Source organism: Dicentrarchus labrax, unplaced genomic scaffold, assembly GCF_905237075.1.
Source record: "Dicentrarchus labrax unplaced genomic scaffold, dlabrax2021, whole genome shotgun sequence".
Taxonomy (NCBI): Eukaryota; Metazoa; Chordata; class Actinopteri; family Moronidae; genus Dicentrarchus; species Dicentrarchus labrax.
The window spans coordinates 25,426,372-25,444,122 of record NW_026136718.1 but is presented as its reverse complement, the minus strand read 5'-3'; the positions used below and the strand labels follow the sequence as shown (position 1 = coordinate 25,444,122).

The 17,751-nt window shown below is 40.7% G+C and overlaps 2 protein-coding genes across 2 annotated transcripts; one reads left to right on the top strand and one right to left on the bottom strand.

The window, feature by feature from the left end:
• Nucleotides 1-1,149: 1,149 nt before the first annotated feature.
• zgc:103559 (Allantoinase, mitochondrial) lies at nucleotides 1,150-7,229 on the bottom strand. Its single transcript, XM_051376071.1, has 12 exons — nucleotides 7,144-7,229; nucleotides 5,550-6,086; nucleotides 5,261-5,412; nucleotides 4,724-4,838; nucleotides 4,480-4,626; nucleotides 4,343-4,388; nucleotides 3,583-3,676; nucleotides 3,288-3,474; nucleotides 3,047-3,185; nucleotides 1,595-1,767; nucleotides 1,456-1,488; nucleotides 1,150-1,341 (listed from the first exon to the last, which is right to left on the bottom strand). The coding sequence occupies exons 2-12, from the start codon at nucleotides 5,694-5,696 to the stop codon at nucleotides 1,216-1,218; spliced, it is 1,359 nt and encodes a 452-aa protein (XP_051232031.1). The 5' UTR covers nucleotides 5,697-6,086; nucleotides 7,144-7,229; the 3' UTR covers nucleotides 1,150-1,215.
• Nucleotides 7,230-7,307: 78 nt separating this feature from the next.
• On the top strand, nucleotides 7,308-17,114 carry LOC127349958 (tetratricopeptide repeat protein 39C-like). Its single transcript, XM_051376070.1, has 14 exons — nucleotides 7,308-7,973; nucleotides 8,675-8,723; nucleotides 9,694-9,822; nucleotides 10,328-10,442; nucleotides 11,449-11,809; nucleotides 12,853-13,021; nucleotides 13,345-13,438; nucleotides 13,537-13,644; nucleotides 13,731-13,840; nucleotides 13,934-14,057; nucleotides 14,165-14,262; nucleotides 14,370-14,474; nucleotides 14,569-14,607; nucleotides 14,806-17,114. Exons 1-14 carry the CDS (start codon nucleotides 7,828-7,830, stop codon nucleotides 14,893-14,895), a joined length of 1,737 nt encoding a protein of 578 aa, XP_051232030.1. The 5' UTR covers nucleotides 7,308-7,827; the 3' UTR covers nucleotides 14,896-17,114.
• The last annotated feature ends 637 nt before the right edge of the window (nucleotides 17,115-17,751 follow it).

Below are 17,751 nucleotides of genomic sequence, written 5' to 3'. Positions count from 1 at the left end.
TCAAGTGTTAATCATTGACCACAGACTCTCCAGAGCATCAGGTTTAACTATTGCACTGCTACGCTTTTGACCTAATAAACAGCATGACATGTCTCGTCAACAAATAACAAGGATAAATGCTCCTTTTAGCCTACATTTTAAATCAGTTAAATGTGAGTTCTGACCAGTTAGTTTATAAGATTCATACTGTAGCTTTCACTACTTTACAGTGTGTATAAGTTCAAACCTGGAAAAGTCTAGTAAAAGTATAAGAGATTTAAGGGTATGCAGATAGTTATTTTGTTCTAGTATAATGGCAGGATTTTTGCTTTTGGTGATAATAATAAGAGAATAAGGTAGAAAGTAATCCCAGTACATTGCATACAGTCTGATCCACATGCCCAGCACATCCAGTCTAAGGACAGGGTTAACAAAAGTCAAAGTGTGTACGTCACATGATTCTCCATGGGCTCAAGAGCTTTGAGGAGGCTGATATATTATACATCTATAGGAATATCTTTTGTTGTGATGTGAACTCCATTGAAAGTACGCTTTTATATAATTTTGAAGGAAAATGGTTTGAAAACATGTAGCCAAAACCCAAATTATAACACATATATGCCCATAAAACAAAATTATGGCCCTTAATTATATGTTACATACAGCTATTGAGATTTGCAGATGCAAGCATTTTCAGAAAACCGACTGTGTGGGCTGGTGTTTGTGTGTGAGTTGGAAGATGTGTAAAGTGTGTTGTTCACACTATGATGATTCAAGAGTGTCATTTCTGCATGAAATCGCTTGACAAAAACTTTAAATATTCTGGTTTACAGTTCAATCATAAATTGGAAAGATTGTTTAATTCTGATGTGTTAAAGTGTGCTAACTCTCTCTCAAAAGCCAGAAGAAGAGTTGATTCTTTTAGCAGCTTTGTACCCCGGGAGCTCTTTTTCCAGCTTTCTTTTTCACTACTTTGGTAGGTTATTGGCCCTTAAATCATATTTCTGACAGAGTTTACCGTCTGTTAAACCAGCAAGTGTTCCCAGTTCTATTACAAATGAAAATTGTGATGTCAAAATATTTAGATAATAAAATATAATGAAAAGCACTGTGAGCTACATTAAGGAAACAATGTGGTGCACTCTGAGCAACAGACACAAACACAATAACCCAGATTTGTTGCAGTTTACTACAGCTTGTTGTTATTATGCTTCACAGCTGGGCGTGATTTTTCCTCTATGGGATGAGGAGATGCTTCCCCAGAGGCTCGGGGCAGAAGGAGCCTTCTCTGTACACCAGTCGCCCCCTGACGATCGTGGTACACACCACTCCTTGCAGTGTGACACCGAGGTAAGGAGTTAGCTGCACACACACACACACACACACACACACACACACACACACAGAATCATGAGCTCAGCCATATAAAAAATGTGCTCCTGACATCATACCATTTATTGATTTAATGAGGTTTACCTTGTTTTTATGATGTATGCTTGCTTCTTTAATCTGTGAAGCATGACAGAAATTATTAATATAATACAAGCATATGGTTTTTCTAAATATATAAGCAGATATAGGGAGTTTATTGATATAATGGATTCCTTATACTAACTTCAAATTCTCTCTCTGGGTCCCATATGACCAAGTCAGCATCATAGCCGGGGGCGAGGCTGCCCTTCTGGCCATCGAGACTACACAGCTGGGCTGTTTTCCGGCTGAGGAGTCTCACCACATCAGACAGCTGAAAGCCTCTCTTACTGGCTGAACTCCAGAACAGAGGCAAACCTGCAAATGGTTAAAATGGGGTGGAGTGATTAACAGGCCTATAGAGCACTGAGCTGACGCCATCAAATATTTATGAGGTTTTTCATAGATTGTCTCTCCTGCTTCTAGTTGTTCTTTTGCAAAGGTACAATCACATCAGTAGGAGTAATAATTCAATGAGGCGAAGCAGCAAACACAGTGGATCAGTGTCAGACTTTGACCACTCTCTCACTGTGTCTGAACAGTAAATGATTGTTCTGTCCTCTAAACTGGCACTCAGCTCTTGTTTACCTCCCTGCAAACTTTGCCCAGTGTGTTTGATTGTCAGAAGGATTATGGGGGTGGGAGGAGGGAACATCTAATCCACCCTAAAGGACAATTTGCATATAAATTCCCAGTAATATATTGCACATGTTTAAGTTGTGAATTTTAACCAGCGTCTCCTTCAGCTGAACAGCGGAGAGGATTTGTCATGTAGCGCCTAATCCTGGAGCTGCTCCAAAGACAGTGAATAATGTGAAAACTGCCATGAGCCTGAGACAGGTGCCACAGAAATTTTACAGTGATGCCGGTGCATTATCCGACTCACAGCTAAAAGCCCTATTTTCAGATATCAAAACACTCATTAGAATGTAAATTTAAAAAGAAAATCTATATAGTGAGCTGGATAGTATGTTCTGTACTCTAAGTGTCTGAAATCAGTCCCCCAGTAAGATTAATCATTAAACTGATGAAACCAGGGCACTGATTACAGATTTAATGAACACTGGACACTACTGAGTCAATGACCTTTGACATAATTTTGAGATGGAGCATAATAATGTCACATTAAATATAATACTTCCAGGGCTGAGGTAAGCTAAAATGTAAAAACTCATGGAAAATAAGAAATAAAATATATTCATGGCTAGGCAACTGCAGTCATAACAATTGCTGTTAACGAGTTAAACCAGCCAAGATAATATTTTGTAGCTGTTTCCGTAGCTGAATCTGCTGTATGAGTGCCGCTAGATGGCAGCAGAATAAAAGAATATTTACGTTTTTTAATGCTAATTTCCTGATGCAGATCAAGCATACTGGTAAGCCAGTAACATTGGTGCTGAAAGCAAAGAAATCTTGTCATGTACCATTAAATTCTCTATAAAAAAGCTGCCTGCTGCAGTTGGAAATAAAAAACTAGAGCTAAGTAAAATTCACAGTCCAAAATCATTGAAATATAACAATGTAATGTTATGTTGTATTGAGTTTTGCATGAGCAGTCGTGCTAGTACTAGAGTTTTGATCGTTCGACTGTAGTTACCAAATTGTAGAGAAGAAATTCCTCCCCAAGCCTGAGTGAAGTCTCCACTATCCAGTTTCTTCAGATCAGGGGTGCAGGGGGAATGATCAGACACCACCATGTCAATCTGCCCAGCTTTCAGTGCAGACCATAACTGCTCCTGTGGGACAAAATCAATCATCTATTAATGAATTATAGAATAATTAATCAAGTGCAGCCAACTAGTCAGATTTGTATCTACTGTGCATCCTCTTCTGTTTACCTGGTTGATAGACCCTCTGATGGGGGGGCAGCACTTGAATTGTGTGGCCTCTGCAGGTATGTTCTCTGCACACAGGCTGAGGTAGTGGTGTGTAGTCTCCACTGTCAAGGGGGCTCCCGCCTGCCGTGCTTCCTGGATCAGTTTCAGTGGCTTTGCAGAGGACAAGTGAACTATATGGCACCGCACCCTGGGGCAGAGAGAGTCAGCTGATTGCAACATTGATGCTACAAACACAGCCAAATCCAGATTTATCCACTATCATTATGGTTATTTGTTACTACACAGATGTTCTTACTGATACTGGAGGCAGAGTTCTGTGACAGTACGAATTGCCTCTATCTCCATGACATCTGGCCTGGACTGCAGAAAGGTGGAGTATTGACTAGGATCTGCATGGGAAGGGATGGAGTTTATACAAACCAGAGCAGGGCAGGATATCAGTGTAGTACCAATACTGTGTTATTAGCATATTAACAAATACATCTTAAATGTTGCTATTTGTTGGTCCTAAAATTCTGACATTTTGTAATAACCACCACAAAATATAATAATTTATTAAAAAGTGTGGGGAAATGTATTACATATTGCGTATAACAAACTATGGCCATTATGATATAATCATTAATAATAATAAAGTGAAAATCTATTACATTTTTTTTTAGTTATTACATAATGTGTTGTTCACTCAAATCACAAACACAACTATCCAGCACTGTAGACAGTTTTTATCATCACCATCACAGCCACCAGTGACAACTACCACCAGCATTTATTGGCACAAATCAATCAATTAATGATACAGTGAGAACTGAACTGAAAAATAGCAGAATCTACTTAGGATGTAAAACAGATCTTCCAGCATGGTGATGTTTTAAAAAAATCAAATCTCAATGTCCTCACAATATTTGACATTCAGGTATTGGGACAAAACTATCACATCTGATCTTGTTGATACTGCCCAGCCTTAATTTAAACTTTAATTAATTTAATACTGACTGCAGCAGATAAAATAGGGTATGCCACAATGAAATGATCTGTTGTGTGCTTGTACGTACCGCTATTCTCCTCTATTGTCTGCTCAACATCCCTCTCTGCATGAAACTACAGGAGAAAAAGCAGAAGGTATTTCAGTTACAATATTAGGGCATGTGGATTTAATAATCAGTAATGTTATAGAAGATTGGTGAGTTACCAGCAGGACACTTCCTGTGCGCTGTAGCTGCTTCATGGCTGTGTGCAGATCACAGTCAGTCACATGGGGGAACTCCTCCACTCCACTATGGATGAGGAAACACTTGAAGCCGGCCACTCCAGCCTGGATCATGGGCTGAAGTTCTAGCTGTAAGGAGACATCCGTTGTTTGTGTTTGCTTTGATCATAATTCAGCACAGTCTGGCTGAGAATGTGTTGATTTTGTCCAAGCTGTTCCACTGTACCTGATTGCCAGGAATCACACCTCCCCAGAAGGCTGTGTCCACGAAACACTTCCCTGTAGCCTCCCGCAGCTTCTCACGAAAATTACCAAGTGTGGTAGTTGGAGGGATGCTATTTCTGTGGGGAAAAAGAAACAAAAATCAACTGCTGGCAACTAAAAATCTAATTTTCCAAAACGTTATTTTCCTTGACCCCATTTGTTAAAAGCATCTTGAAGTTAAGTTGATATTAGTCCCGCTGTAAATACTCCATGGGCTGAGATCATCCTCATGAGCAAGTATCTATCTATCTATCTGTCTATCTAGTTAAGTTAAGTTAAATGTTCTTGTTAAGTAATTTAACAGCACTAATCTTTTTGCACTTAAGAAACTTGAGATAGTTGTCTCAGTGCTCTTGTTTGATTTGCAGCTGCATGAAAACGCTCACGACACAAATAATCTATTTACACATTACTGAGACATTATTAAGCAAATGGTTATGTTATTAAAAAGTGACAGTAGATATTTATTGATTTTGGGAGGGGGAAGTGTCCAACTTACAGCGGCATGTCCACAATGGTTGTCACCCCTCCAGCTGCAGCAGCCCGGGTGGCGGTCCAGAAACCCTCCCAGGACGTGCGGCCTGGTTCATTGACATGTACATGGCAATCAACAATGCCTGGCATCACCACACTGTCACCCACATCCAACACCTGCCATCACATTGGGTTACATTCAGGATAACCATTGTTAAAGTGCAAGAAGATGATGAGAAGTGTTCAATATCAATGCATCTGACCTTATAAATATAGAGAAGTACCCTGAAACAGGCCAATGAGAGCCAGCTTACCTCACAGGAAACATCCCCAGAGAAGTCCTCCTCTGAGAGTATTTGATGGATTTTCCCATCCTTTATCAGGACCACAGCAGGACGGACTTCCTCACCAACCAGTACCCTCTTACTCCTCACTGCACTAACTGTTGATCCCAGCTCCATGCCTGTCTGTATTGAGTTCAGAACAGTAGACTCTCCTTACTCTGCTTCTGCAGTCTTTGACAGTTCAGTGGCCTGGAGTGCAGAGGCCCCACCCCCTGCTAAATGGTTCAACGGATAACCATTTGTTGACTTTTTGTCTCTGTATGACAAGAGGTCTCAAACTGCCGGCCCACGGCCCATTTCCGGCCCGCAACCCTCCTCCCTCCGGCCCGCGACAAGATGTCAAAAATATAATATAATCCGGCCGCCGGTATATTAACGGTAGGCACTGGTTTTAGTATTTTTCAGAGCAACAGGGAGAGAGACAGTATCTGGTGGATGGTTAACAAGCACAGAGCAGGTGAAGTTTCGCTTTCAATAGGCGAGTCTCCTCCTTAATGGTCGGCTCACCTGAAAACGGAATCACAGTGTGTGTGTGTGTGTGTGTGAGTGAGAGAGAGAAGAGAGAGAGAGAGAGAGAGAGGAAAAAGCGCACTAAGTATTAGTAAACACTAAAACACCAAAATAAAGTAGAGAATTAAGTCGATTTATAATGAGGACCTATACAGGTCATTCTACCAGCGTAGGCTGCTCAGGTTTAAGTTGTGTGTCTGTGGGGAATATGTTGCACAAAAGTCAAAGGTGCAAATGCGTGCAAAGGCTGGTTATAAGAAGAGAGCAGTTTCAGGCCTTCATTTGTTGTTTGGCTGAAAGATGATATAACGATATATATGGTAGTAATACCATTTAGGTGTGAGTCCCCTGCTGTATGACATGCTGAACTGCAACCATAATTTGCATGTTGGGACTAGAACAACAATTGGATGCAGATACAAATATAATCACATATGAGCAAGTATGGAGACTGTTGAAATGGTTAGGAATGGTGAGGACAGGGTGAAATGGCTGCACTGTTGGGGAAGTTTTCAGAAATGCCGAACTCCTGACCCTCAGCTTGTGATACTGGAATACACAGTGTGGACATAAAAACACCAACAACCGACTGTGTAGATAGGTAAAATGTTAGTATGTTAGTTGTACCGTTTCCCGCTGTGAGTAGCATTTTACTGTGGATCAATAGTGTCCGCAGCAACAGTCAGAAACACATTTGTATGCATTTAGTGTACCAGCATCTCCACTTCCAATGTGAACCACACACTCAAAACCCAGTTAGAATGTGTGTGTGCTGTACTATGGAACTGTGTGGGTCTAGAAAATGACCAAACATACAGGGTCTGCATAGAAAGTATATATTCAAAGACTGAATAAGATAAATAAACTAACACTCACAATAGGCTCACAGCTTTTTAACTGGAACAAAAGTTACTTTACATGTTGCTTTATACATGGCTATCACTTACACTACTTTTACTTGTTTACAACCTGAAGAACGTCATTTAACATAGACATCAAGACAATAACCCCTTTAAGAATAATAAAATAAAGTGTAGCTGCAGCTCTGTCTCACCTGCCTGCCCTCAGTGTATCTGCAGGCTGCTCAGTCCGTGCGTCTGTTGGCTGACGGGTGGAGGAGGGGGGCTGGGCTTAGAGCCTGTGGGTGCGGAGGGAGTCTGAGGGATGGATGCTGACAGGATGCAGCTTCGCCTCAGCGGGCCTCATCAACCCTCTCCATTCTCCCGGCGATGCGCTGTGCGTTATGACGCCAGGCCGTTTGACGAGTGCGTTACGTGGGACTGGCAGAGCAGCACAGCAGCCTGGCTCCTCGTTATGTAATGCATCGGATGCTGCTGCACGGGCACTGAGTTGCAGGGGTGAAAAAACAGACAAACAGACGGATGGCTGATTTAGAGACAAATAACGGCGCGTTGGCTTCTGACTGAGCGTGCAGACGTCTGCTGTCGGCAAGTACAATGATAGCTGCATATTGCTGGGTGCAGTGTGATTGAGCCCGGCCGGGCATCAGTGGCCTATCCCCGAGGTGCACAGACGTCTGGAGCCTGCGGAAGCTGCACTGCTTCTTTTTGCTTTTTTTTTTTTGTGTAGCCGGTTAGAGGCGCGTCACTGTTTAAACCCGTCTCCTACATCAGTTGAAATCAACCAATGCGGGTTTGTTTCGGAGAAGAAACGGGTTCATATTTGCTTCTTTATCGCGCTATTTTAGTCCGACAGCCACTGAGCTGTGGTATAAACAATGGCGGGTCCCGAGCAGTCCCAGCAGCAGCAGCAGGTAGAAGAGAAGGCAGAGCACATAGATGATGCTGAGATGGCCCTGCAAGGTATCAACATGCTGCTCAACAACGGATTCAAGGAAAGCGACGAGCTTTTCAGGAGATACAGGTCATTGATGCTTTATCACCATAATAACATGTCACTGTATGCTGCATGCCTGAGTCTGTAATGTCAGCAAGAGGGGAAAAAATCTCAAGGAAAAAGGTTACAAGTGGCTATAGACATCAAAGTGACATTCAGAGCACCGAGTACAGAATGTTCTACCAGTGTGTAAACACTGGTCTACAAATACAGCAGTATAATTAATGAATTACTGTGTTGGCTGCTTTAAATGGACTTTAAAGCTTATGTATCAGGTCTGTCTTACCCGTCTTACCATTATAGACCGTCTCTGATTTAATGTTTCTAACACAGAGAAGACATTTAATCATGGAGACAAGCACTATTAAAATCTATGCATCTAGCTGTCTGCGCCACAATGTGCACTTATTCTTATCTCAGCCGGTTGTGGACATTTGTTTCCCTGCACATCTGGTTGACTTTTGAAAGTACAGTTTGGGTTTGGGCTGCTTTTTTTTTTCAGTGGAAGGTGGGCACCCCACGTCCCACAAACAGGTAGTAGTTAGACCCCTAATATGATAGCTGAACATGGGGATTGTGGCTGCACCTGCTCCTGAGCATGCTCTGTTCCTGCCTGCTGGAAAAGTTACCATGCGTGACTCCTTTTGGCTATGCATATGAATAATTCTCTTTGGTCTCTCTTTTGTTGTGTGGTTTCTACATCTTCCTCCTTTCTATTCTCTCTGTAGGACCCAGAGCCCGCTGATGAGCTTTGGGGCCAGTTTCGTCAGTTTTCTGGTGAGTTTCCTCTCTACTGGTGATAAAATGATCCAATAAAATGCCAAGAGAAGTATCAGCTAGTGTTAAGAAATAGCAAAACAGTGAAATTCAAGCCCATACTGTCACACTTCATAAGGAAAGCACCGAGTATCAAGACCTGAAATAACCCAATCTGTCAAAGTGGTTGCATCATTGTCACCACTGGCATCCTCTCCATTGCTTTTCCATCCATTAACATAATGGATGTGTCTTCCTGTCAAGAACAGCAACGCAGAGAAGCACATTACTGCAACGCTGTGTCCATCACTGATGGGAGAGGGAGAATTTTTCACAGCGTGGTGGTCACACACACGCACACTGCCGCTGCCCCTCGCGACGACGCTCACCCACCATGAAGCCAGAGATGATGTCATCCTCTGTACCCAGATGCAAAATGGCCCTGAGGGCAGTGGGGGTTGCGACATCTGACCGTCATGGTGGGCAATCGTATGTGCACAGCCCAGGGATAGTCAAATGCAGCATAAATGGAGAGAAAGCCTCAGTTAAGAAAAGACAAGAAAATATCCAACCACAAAATCATCTCTAAATATCACTGCATGTTATTATTTAATTTATGTGTGATTATCTTCACACTGGATCAAGGTGAGGTTTCAGCAACATCAGAGCAAAGATGTTCTGATTGAGTTTGCTGTGTAGCATCCTTCCAACTCCAAACACACAGCTGTACAGATGTCACTGTGTTCCTCCATTCATTGTCATGCAGAAAGAGCCCTTTGTCCTTTTTTAAGACCATTACATAACACTCCCTCCCTCTAATTACATGTTTGTGTTTAAAAGCCCACTCAAGCATAGATCTGCTCTGTAAAAGAAAACAATTTAATATTAGAATTATAATGCGCTTTGGTCAAGTCTGGTTGTTTTAAATATGCTATATAAATAAACTTGATTTGATTGGCTTTGAATGCAATTTCGCTGCATTGCATTGCAGAATGCCATGATGACATTTGAGGAGGAGAAGATGCAGACGGCCTGTGACGACCTGAGGACCACTGAGAAACTGTGTGAGAGCGACAGCGCTGGAGTCATAGAGACGATCAGAAACAAGATTAAGAAAAGTGTGAGTATGAAACAAAAATATATTATATATATTGACTGTTGCATGGCAATAAGGCACCTACACGCCAAATTAAACTCTGATAAATAATGCTGCTGTCAATGTTGCTGAACTAAAAGGAAGTGATATTGATAACACCAATTTACACATTTAGATTTTTCACTTCCATTGCATTGTTGCTGATGTGTCTTAATATTGCCGCCAGAACAGGCTACTGTCCATATAGCTATGTCCATATCCTTGGCATCAGGCCTAATGATGCAGGCAGCAGTGAGATCATGCCAAGCCCACGCACAGATTCAATTAGTACTTCTGTGAAATGTAATCAACAAAGTGGGTGAGGAGTGTGGGGGCTGTTGAACAGCTCAGGGTCATTCACTCCTTGTTACTTTAGCTGCCAGCCTCTGGGGAATGATGCAGGGTGTGTGTGTGTGTGTGTGTGTGTGTGTGTGTGTGTGTGGGTGTGTGGGTGTACTGCTTATTGAATGTGTGTGTGTGTGTGTTACAGATGGACTCCCAGAGGTCAGGCGTTGTGGTCGTGGACCGCCTACAGAGACAGATCATTGTTGCTGACTGTCAGGTGTACCTCGCTGTGCTCTCCTTCGTCAAGCAGGAACTTTCAGGTAATCAAATCTAATGTCTGTCTCTCATGGCAACCAGTATTTAGGGCATTATGTCATCATGGTGGTGTGTGTGTGTGTCTGTATGACTAATATATAAACACTTATCAATGATATAACTCAAGTATTCAAGCACATTATCTGGTTTTACGTAAATGTTAATGAGGAATAACTGAATTTGTGATGAGTTCATATTATTACAGCGTAGGTAGTATGTAAAGTGTCACTGTGCTAGCAAACACATTTGTTAAAAAGTCAATAATTTGGTGCTGCAACACTAAGTTGATCAATCTATGAATTATTAGTTTTTGGTCATTCATAATATTGTTTTTCTGTTTTAATCTGTTTTGTATTACTGCAAATGTATATAATATCTTTGGGTCTGTTCTGTTGGTTGTATATAACTAGCTTGTTATGCAAGATGGTGAGGGGCATTTTAACTGTTTTTTCAAACTTTATAGATTGAACAGGTAATCGATTATTGAACTGATCTGTTTGAGGCTGTACCTAAACTGGTGCTTTGAGATAAATGCTAATGTCAGTAGGCTAACATGCTCACAATGACAATGCTAACATGCTAATGTTATGCAGGTGTATTGCCTACCATGTTAATCATCTTAGTTTAGCTTCTTAGTGTGCCTATGGGACAACATAAGATTTGATCTGTTGAAAGGGATCACCAAAGTTACCATAGTTCATCCTGACAGGAACACGAATATCTGCCCCAAATTGCATGGCAATCCATCCAATAGTTTATGAGATACTTCAGTTTGGCCCAAAGAAGTGGACAGACAGACTAACATTGCCATTCTTAGAGCACCGCTGCTAGTGGGGCCAACAAAAAAATCAATATGTAGATTAATTGACCATGAATATGTTCATTAGCTTCAGACCAAGATCGATAAGATTAATTAATGACTTTATTACAGAAAATTATGGTCTCACTTTTCCATTTGAGCATCTCCATGTAAAACCTCAAGAGTATCTTCTTTCTTGTCTCTACTAAAAGCTTATATCAAAGGAGGCTGGATCCTTCGTAAGGCGTGGAAAATGTACAATAAGTGCCACAGTGACATCAGCCAGCTGCAGGATGCCTGTCAAAGGAGGTCCTCTGTCCATCAGGAGTCCCTCCCAACGGACAACGCCAACCACAATGCACCGGTGGAGAACGGTGTGACGGCCGAGGCCCTGGACCGGCTCAAGGGCTCCGTCAGCTTCGGCTACGGCCTCTTCCACCTGTGCATCTCCATGGTACCACCACACCTGCTCAAGATTATCAACCTTCTGGGTTTCCCTGGTGACCGTCTCCAGGGCCTGTCCTCCCTTATGTACGCGAGTGAGAGCAAGGACATGAAGGCACCACTAGCTACGTGAGTACGCTCAGCTTGTATCATTTTTTACAGAAGGATACAGATGTCACTGGAGGCGGGTAAGCTATACATCTACAGCATAGATACTTTAAACAGTTTTAAAGTTCCCGTTAGCTCTACTTTTTAGTGTCCCTCAGCTCATTGTTTTGGTTTTACAGTCTTCAACTTAATTGTTTTAGTTCACTGTCACTACACTCCTCAATATCATTTTCAGTCATGGCAGGTGGCTGTTTTCAGCAAAAAAAGCTCTGATAAACCCACTGACAGACACAGTTTGCAACTAGGTAGCTTGTTGGGATAGTGGAGCATCTGGCTTCTAAATGGCTGGTAGAAAATAAAACAGAGCCAAAGAGCTAAAATTGGACTTTTGTGTAAAAAAACTTCTTGCTAACACGTTTACCATATCATCATAATAAGTTGTTACAGCTTGTTGTGCTGCCCCCAGGTGGTAAAAAAGAAAAGAAAATGAAATCGGTTAATACAGGTTCAGTAATTGGGGAAAACCAAGAACCCTTGACGCTAGATCCTGGGAACTTTGAGTATGAATAATGTCAGTGATTCTCAGTGTTGTCGTCGTGTAACCTTTTAAAATTATGCTAAATAGGAACCCATTACAAAATAACATCACTAAAATTAGACATAATTATGCAGTAAATGCTGATCCTGGCCCCCAGAGCATATCTCTGGTTACCTTCTGCTATCACAGTTATACTACATATACGAACAATGACAGCATAGAATATATTTAAATTAGGGTAGGTTATGTTTCATGTAAAAAAGAACATTGATATGTTGGTTCACATACTAATGGGTGACCTTTGACCTGCCATCAGATGTTTAGCATACAGTTTGCCCGATCTGCTCTTGACCTTGAAAAAGCTGTTAACAATATATTCTATACTGCCATTATTAGTATAACAGTGAACTGCTCTGACACATTTGGAGCTTATGTACCTTTTATAAACATTCAGTTTAATGCAGATTCCCACTGAGCTTCAGATTCCAAAAACTGTATAGTCTGAGTGCCCTGTTGTTTTGCTCAGGTTGGCCCTCTTGTGGTACCACACAGTAGTGCTGCCCTTCTTTGCTCTGGATGGCTCTGATACACACGAGGGGCTGCTGGAAGCCAAAGCTATTCTGCAGAGAAAGTCGGTGGTTTACCCCAACTCATCCCTCTTCATGTTCTTTAAAGGACGGGTCCAGAGGCTAGAGGTATGTACAGCATGCTCAGGCTTGGTGATGACATGCTGAAGTCTATTGAAGCTGTAAATTGTTTATTTGTAATGCTGAATAAAGACACTGAATGGCAAATATACAGTACAGTAGACAAACCTTCTGTTTTACAGTAGAATCAGCTGGTACAGCAGTCTCTGTTCAAGCACATATAATTTATATGCATGTCAGATTGTTTGTTGACTCACCAACATCTGATCCACCATCTACTTATCTAACTCTCTCATTCAACACATGCATGTAGTGTGTGTCTAACATAACTACTGTACCCATTGGTGTGTGTGCTCTCTCTCTGTCCCCAGTGCCATATCAACAGTGCTTTGGCCTGTTTCCATGATGCATTAGAGCTTGCATCAGACCAAAGAGAGATCCAGCATGTGTGTCTCTATGAGATTGGTACGTGTTTTCTCACCAGGTTAGTTGTGACATACTGGCAGTTGGCGTACAGTGCAGTGAGGGACTCATTCTCTTCTGTCTGCTTGTCTTTGTATCAGGTTGGTGTAGCATGATAGAGATGAATTTTGAAGATGCATACAGGTCGTTTGAAAGGCTGAAGAATGAGTCACGTTGGTCGCAGTGTTACTATGCCTACTTGACCGGAGGTAAGCCTGTTGCAAACATACATACGCCTACGCTGGTGTGATGTGTCCACTCTGTATTCGATGTAGTCTTTTTTGTCTTTTTCCAGTGTGTCAGGGTGCTTCAGGTGACCTGGATGGAGCAAGCGGAGTTTTCAAAGATGTGCAGAAGCTGTTCAAGAGGAAAAACAACCAGATAGAGCAGTTTGCTGTCAAAAGGGTGTGTTTTGCTGCAGATTTTGACCTTTTTCTCTCTTTCGAAAGTCATCACTAGTGTGTCACTAAAGTTTTTCTGTCTGATTCCTATCTGCAGGCTGAGAGATTGCGAAAGACCTCCCCCAGCAGAGAGCTATGCATCCTCGGTGTAATTGAAGTGCTGTATCTGTGGAAAGCGCTTCAAAACTGCTCCTCATCTAAACTGCAGATAATGAATCAGGGTGAATGTAACCTTTGTGATCCATGCCAACATAACCAAGTTAGCTGCAGCAGGATTTCTAAGAATTTAATTTTACCCTGTGTGATAATTCCTTTTGTATGAACTCAGTGTTACAGAGTTTAGATGAAGCTTCGTGCAGAGGCCTGAAACACCTCCTTCTTGGTGCCGTTCACAAATGTCATGGAAATATGAGAGATGCTGTTCAGGTATTAGTCTACACTCAATGAATACTGAATGACTACAGATTACAGTTAATCTACACTTTCAGTGTTATTCCACTTGCTCTCTCTTACCATTTTTATCTGTGATCCAGGCATTCCAGCTGGCTGCTAGAGATGAGTACGGACGACAGATCAACTCATATGTTCAGCCATATGCTGTCTATGAGCTCGGATGTATACTCCTTGCAAAACCAGAGGTCAGTCTGCTGCACTCAGCATTCACATTTTTATCCATTCACATTTTCATTTGGATTGATATTATAAAGCAAACTTTTTTACATTGCTATCCAGACGGTGGGAAAGGGGAGATCATTGCTACTTCAAGCAAAGGTAAAATATTTACAATCATCTAAAGAAGAAATCCTGTTAATCTCCCAGATAATGTTTATATGTTACAAGTGACTGATTACATTTTTTTAAATTCTAATCTATCTATCTATCTATCTATCTATCTATCTATCTATCTATCTATCTATCTATCTATCTATCTATCTATCTATCTATCTATCTATCTATCTAATGTTTTAGGAGGATTTTACTGGCTACGACTTTGAGAACAGGCTTCATGTCCGCATCCATTCAGCCCTGGCTTCTTTGAAGGAAGTAGTGCCTCAGTGACCCCAGGAAGGGAAGCTACAGTGGCTCAAGCTATTCTTATGGCTTTTCACACAAAGTTTTTAACCATTCAAAATAGTAAATAGTGAATAGACTCCTGCGTTTTTCATTCTTAAAGGATTTGGGGAAATACACTTGTTTGTGATATTACCCAGTCACACCGATATGAGGTGTTATCTGCATTTTTTACAGTTAACAGTGTTTACGTGTTCATACCAGCCTAGCAGGGAGCACAAAGTACATGGAAAAGGCTAGCCTAGCTATGTCTAGCAAGTTAAAAATTCCTAAAAACCTCAAAGCTTTGATACCAGTATGGACTTGTTAGCCAGCAAGCTAGTCACCTCTCTGGGCAAGCCCACTAACGGGACAGCACTGTTTGGAAGCTAATGTTGTTTGTGAAAAAATAGCTCCAACTGCTTCTGGTCTAATTTTGGCATTTCTGTTTTATGGCATGTTCATAAACAGTATTACCTGTATAAATAATATATCTTTGGGCTTGTTAGGAGGTGCATTTTTTTCAATTTGACAAAGCTAAGCTAACGGTTTCCCCTTGCTTCCTGGCCTAGCACTAAGCTAGGCTAAACACATCCCACGGCCTCTTTCTAAACGGATGCACAAAGAATCTATCAATCCTTGACAACAAACAAGCATATTTCCCCGAATCTCTAACTGTTCTTTTGAGTATTTTCTGCACCCAAATGTATTAGCTAGCTTGTAACAATCTTGCTCATTAATGTATTTGGAGGATTTCAGTCCTGCCTCCCCCTCCCTCCCCCTCCCTCCAGTGAGCCATTCAGCACATAAAAGTAACTTTTTAATGAGATCATATTTCCCTTAATAGTATAACTTTACAATGAGTTGTAAAAGATAGAGATAATAGTGTTTTTAAACGTTCTTAAAAAACATGCAGACAACATTTGAGCATCTCACTTTCAGTAATAAAAAAGAATCAATTATACCAATTCTTTGCTATATCACATATAATGAAAAGGATAAGGGAAAGATTAGTCATATTTAATATTTGATTTTTATATATTCTTATAAAGGACTCCATGGATTGTTAATTTTTCAGCAGTTATTTCACAAGTAAGTCTTTTCCTAAGTACATTTTCAATATCTGCTTGTTAAATTGCAAATGGCCATTGCGTCATATCAAAAAAAGGGGCCACTTACTATACTCACAATGGAAATAAAATAACAAACCTGTAGTCTGATTAGTTACCATGGGTATAGTTAAATATTGCCAAAAACTTTCACTGCTGCTGTGAGTTAGTTATTCACATCCAAGTAGTTAGACATAATACCTTTATAGTAATTGAGAAATCACCACACATCACAATGCCCTAATGAAATTTCTTTTGGAAACACCGGGCATTGATCCTGTGCACTATGCATGGTATGGCAGGGTAACAGTGGCTGTAAGACTGTAATGAAGTCAAATGTACCTGTGTGTCCATCCCTGCAAATAAGGTGTTATAATACAGTACACTTGGTACTGTAACGTTATCATTGAAAGGTGCTGCTAAATGTCAGCCTAATAAACATATATTACTAGTGACTTATTTTAATAGTGTTTTAGTGATACAAGCTTTTGAAGTAGTCCATAATAGTGACACGTTTATTTATTACATAGCAGAAGTTGTACTTTTACAAGTGTCATTTACAGTGAGTGATTTTAATTTGAGTCTTGAACTCAAAGTGTGAACTGGACAAAGAGTAATATGTCTGACTTATTTTAACAAACTCTCAACACAGTTTCACTCTGTACATATGAATTATTCTGTGCAGGGTATTGCCTTTTATTGATGAGCACTCTGGGTTTTTGTCATGCGAGCAATATCAGAAAAATGGGGACATCTTACACTAATTTACAGAGGCTTTCAACAATGTCTATCTGTGTTTTTCATCCCATGTTCAAGGTTTTAGACATATAGATTTGTTTTGCTCACACTAAGCTGGTTAGACAAAGCCAGTCATCCACTGTGGCTGTGATGGATGTAAACTGTGGTAAATGTTGAGGTGACCGCTGTGCAAGTGGTCTGTGTGGTGCAAGTAACGTAATGGTAAAATGTCAGTAACCTACCTGCTGTACCAAATACTTCTGTCACTGAAAGAATTTTTCCTTTTGTCATGAGATTTTGTTTCTAATTGAGGTTACATGTCTGGATGATGGTGTTCCAATGTGTCACTGAACTCTTCAATAAACTGTGCTCCATTAACAATGTGGTGTTTTTCTTTGCCTCTGAGTTTTATTTTTTTAGTTATTAATTTTTAATTGTTTTTTGGTTGTGGTGTGTGTTAATATACTGAATATAACAACAGAAAAAAAAATAATTTTTCCCTCGAGGGATTATTCAAGTATACCTTTTTCCGTCTTCGTTTTCACCAAATTCTTTTGACATGAGAACAAAGCTTGCAGGCAGTCATCACCATGGTTCTGAGCTGATGAGTCACGCAGAGCTTTAATGTACCTTTTTAGTTATGGTTTTTGAAGGTTGTTTTCCCTTGTTTTTAATGCATCTACTTACAGTGCCCATTTTTTTCCACCAGGTGGCGCTTATCTCACAGGCTGCACCCCCGGATGTGACATATTGTTTTTTCCCACACCTTGATCACAAGGACAACAGGACATGTGTGTGTAATGTCTCCTCCTTCATTTAAAAAGCTATTATTGATTAATTGGTGTAAGTTTATTTCCATCCACTGGTAATAGCTGCACTTTTGCACTTCTTATTTGTAATTCTTTAATTCAATGTGACATATTTTCCAATAAAAATTAGGAGCTCCTTTTAATGGCCTCGACAAGAATAATAATCTATCATTGAGTGGATTATCTTTATATTCATAATTCAATTCATG

Excerpts from the sequence above, each read along its gene's own strand:
- LOC127349958 (XM_051376070.1), top strand. The coding sequence starts at position 7,828 with ATGGCGGGTCCCGAGCAGTCCCAGCAGCAGCAGCAGGTAGAAGAGAAG. Across the intron at positions 7,974-8,674 it reads GAGCTTTTCAGGAGATACAG|GACCCAGAGCCCGCTGATGA; the intron begins GTCATTGATGCT and ends TTCTCTCTGTAG. Across the intron at positions 11,810-12,852 it reads ATGAAGGCACCACTAGCTAC|GTTGGCCCTCTTGTGGTACC; the intron begins GTGAGTACGCTC and ends TGTTTTGCTCAG.
- zgc:103559 (XM_051376071.1), bottom strand. The coding sequence starts at position 5,696 with ATGGAGCTGGGATCAACAGTTAGTGCAGTGAGGAGTAAGAGGGTACTG. Across the intron at positions 4,627-4,723 it reads GTGTGATTCCTGGCAATCAG|CTAGAACTTCAGCCCATGAT; the intron begins GTACAGTGGAAC and ends GTCTCCTTACAG. Across the intron at positions 4,389-4,479 it reads GCACAGGAAGTGTCCTGCTG|TTTCATGCAGAGAGGGATGT; the intron begins GTAACTCACCAA and ends TTTCTCCTGTAG.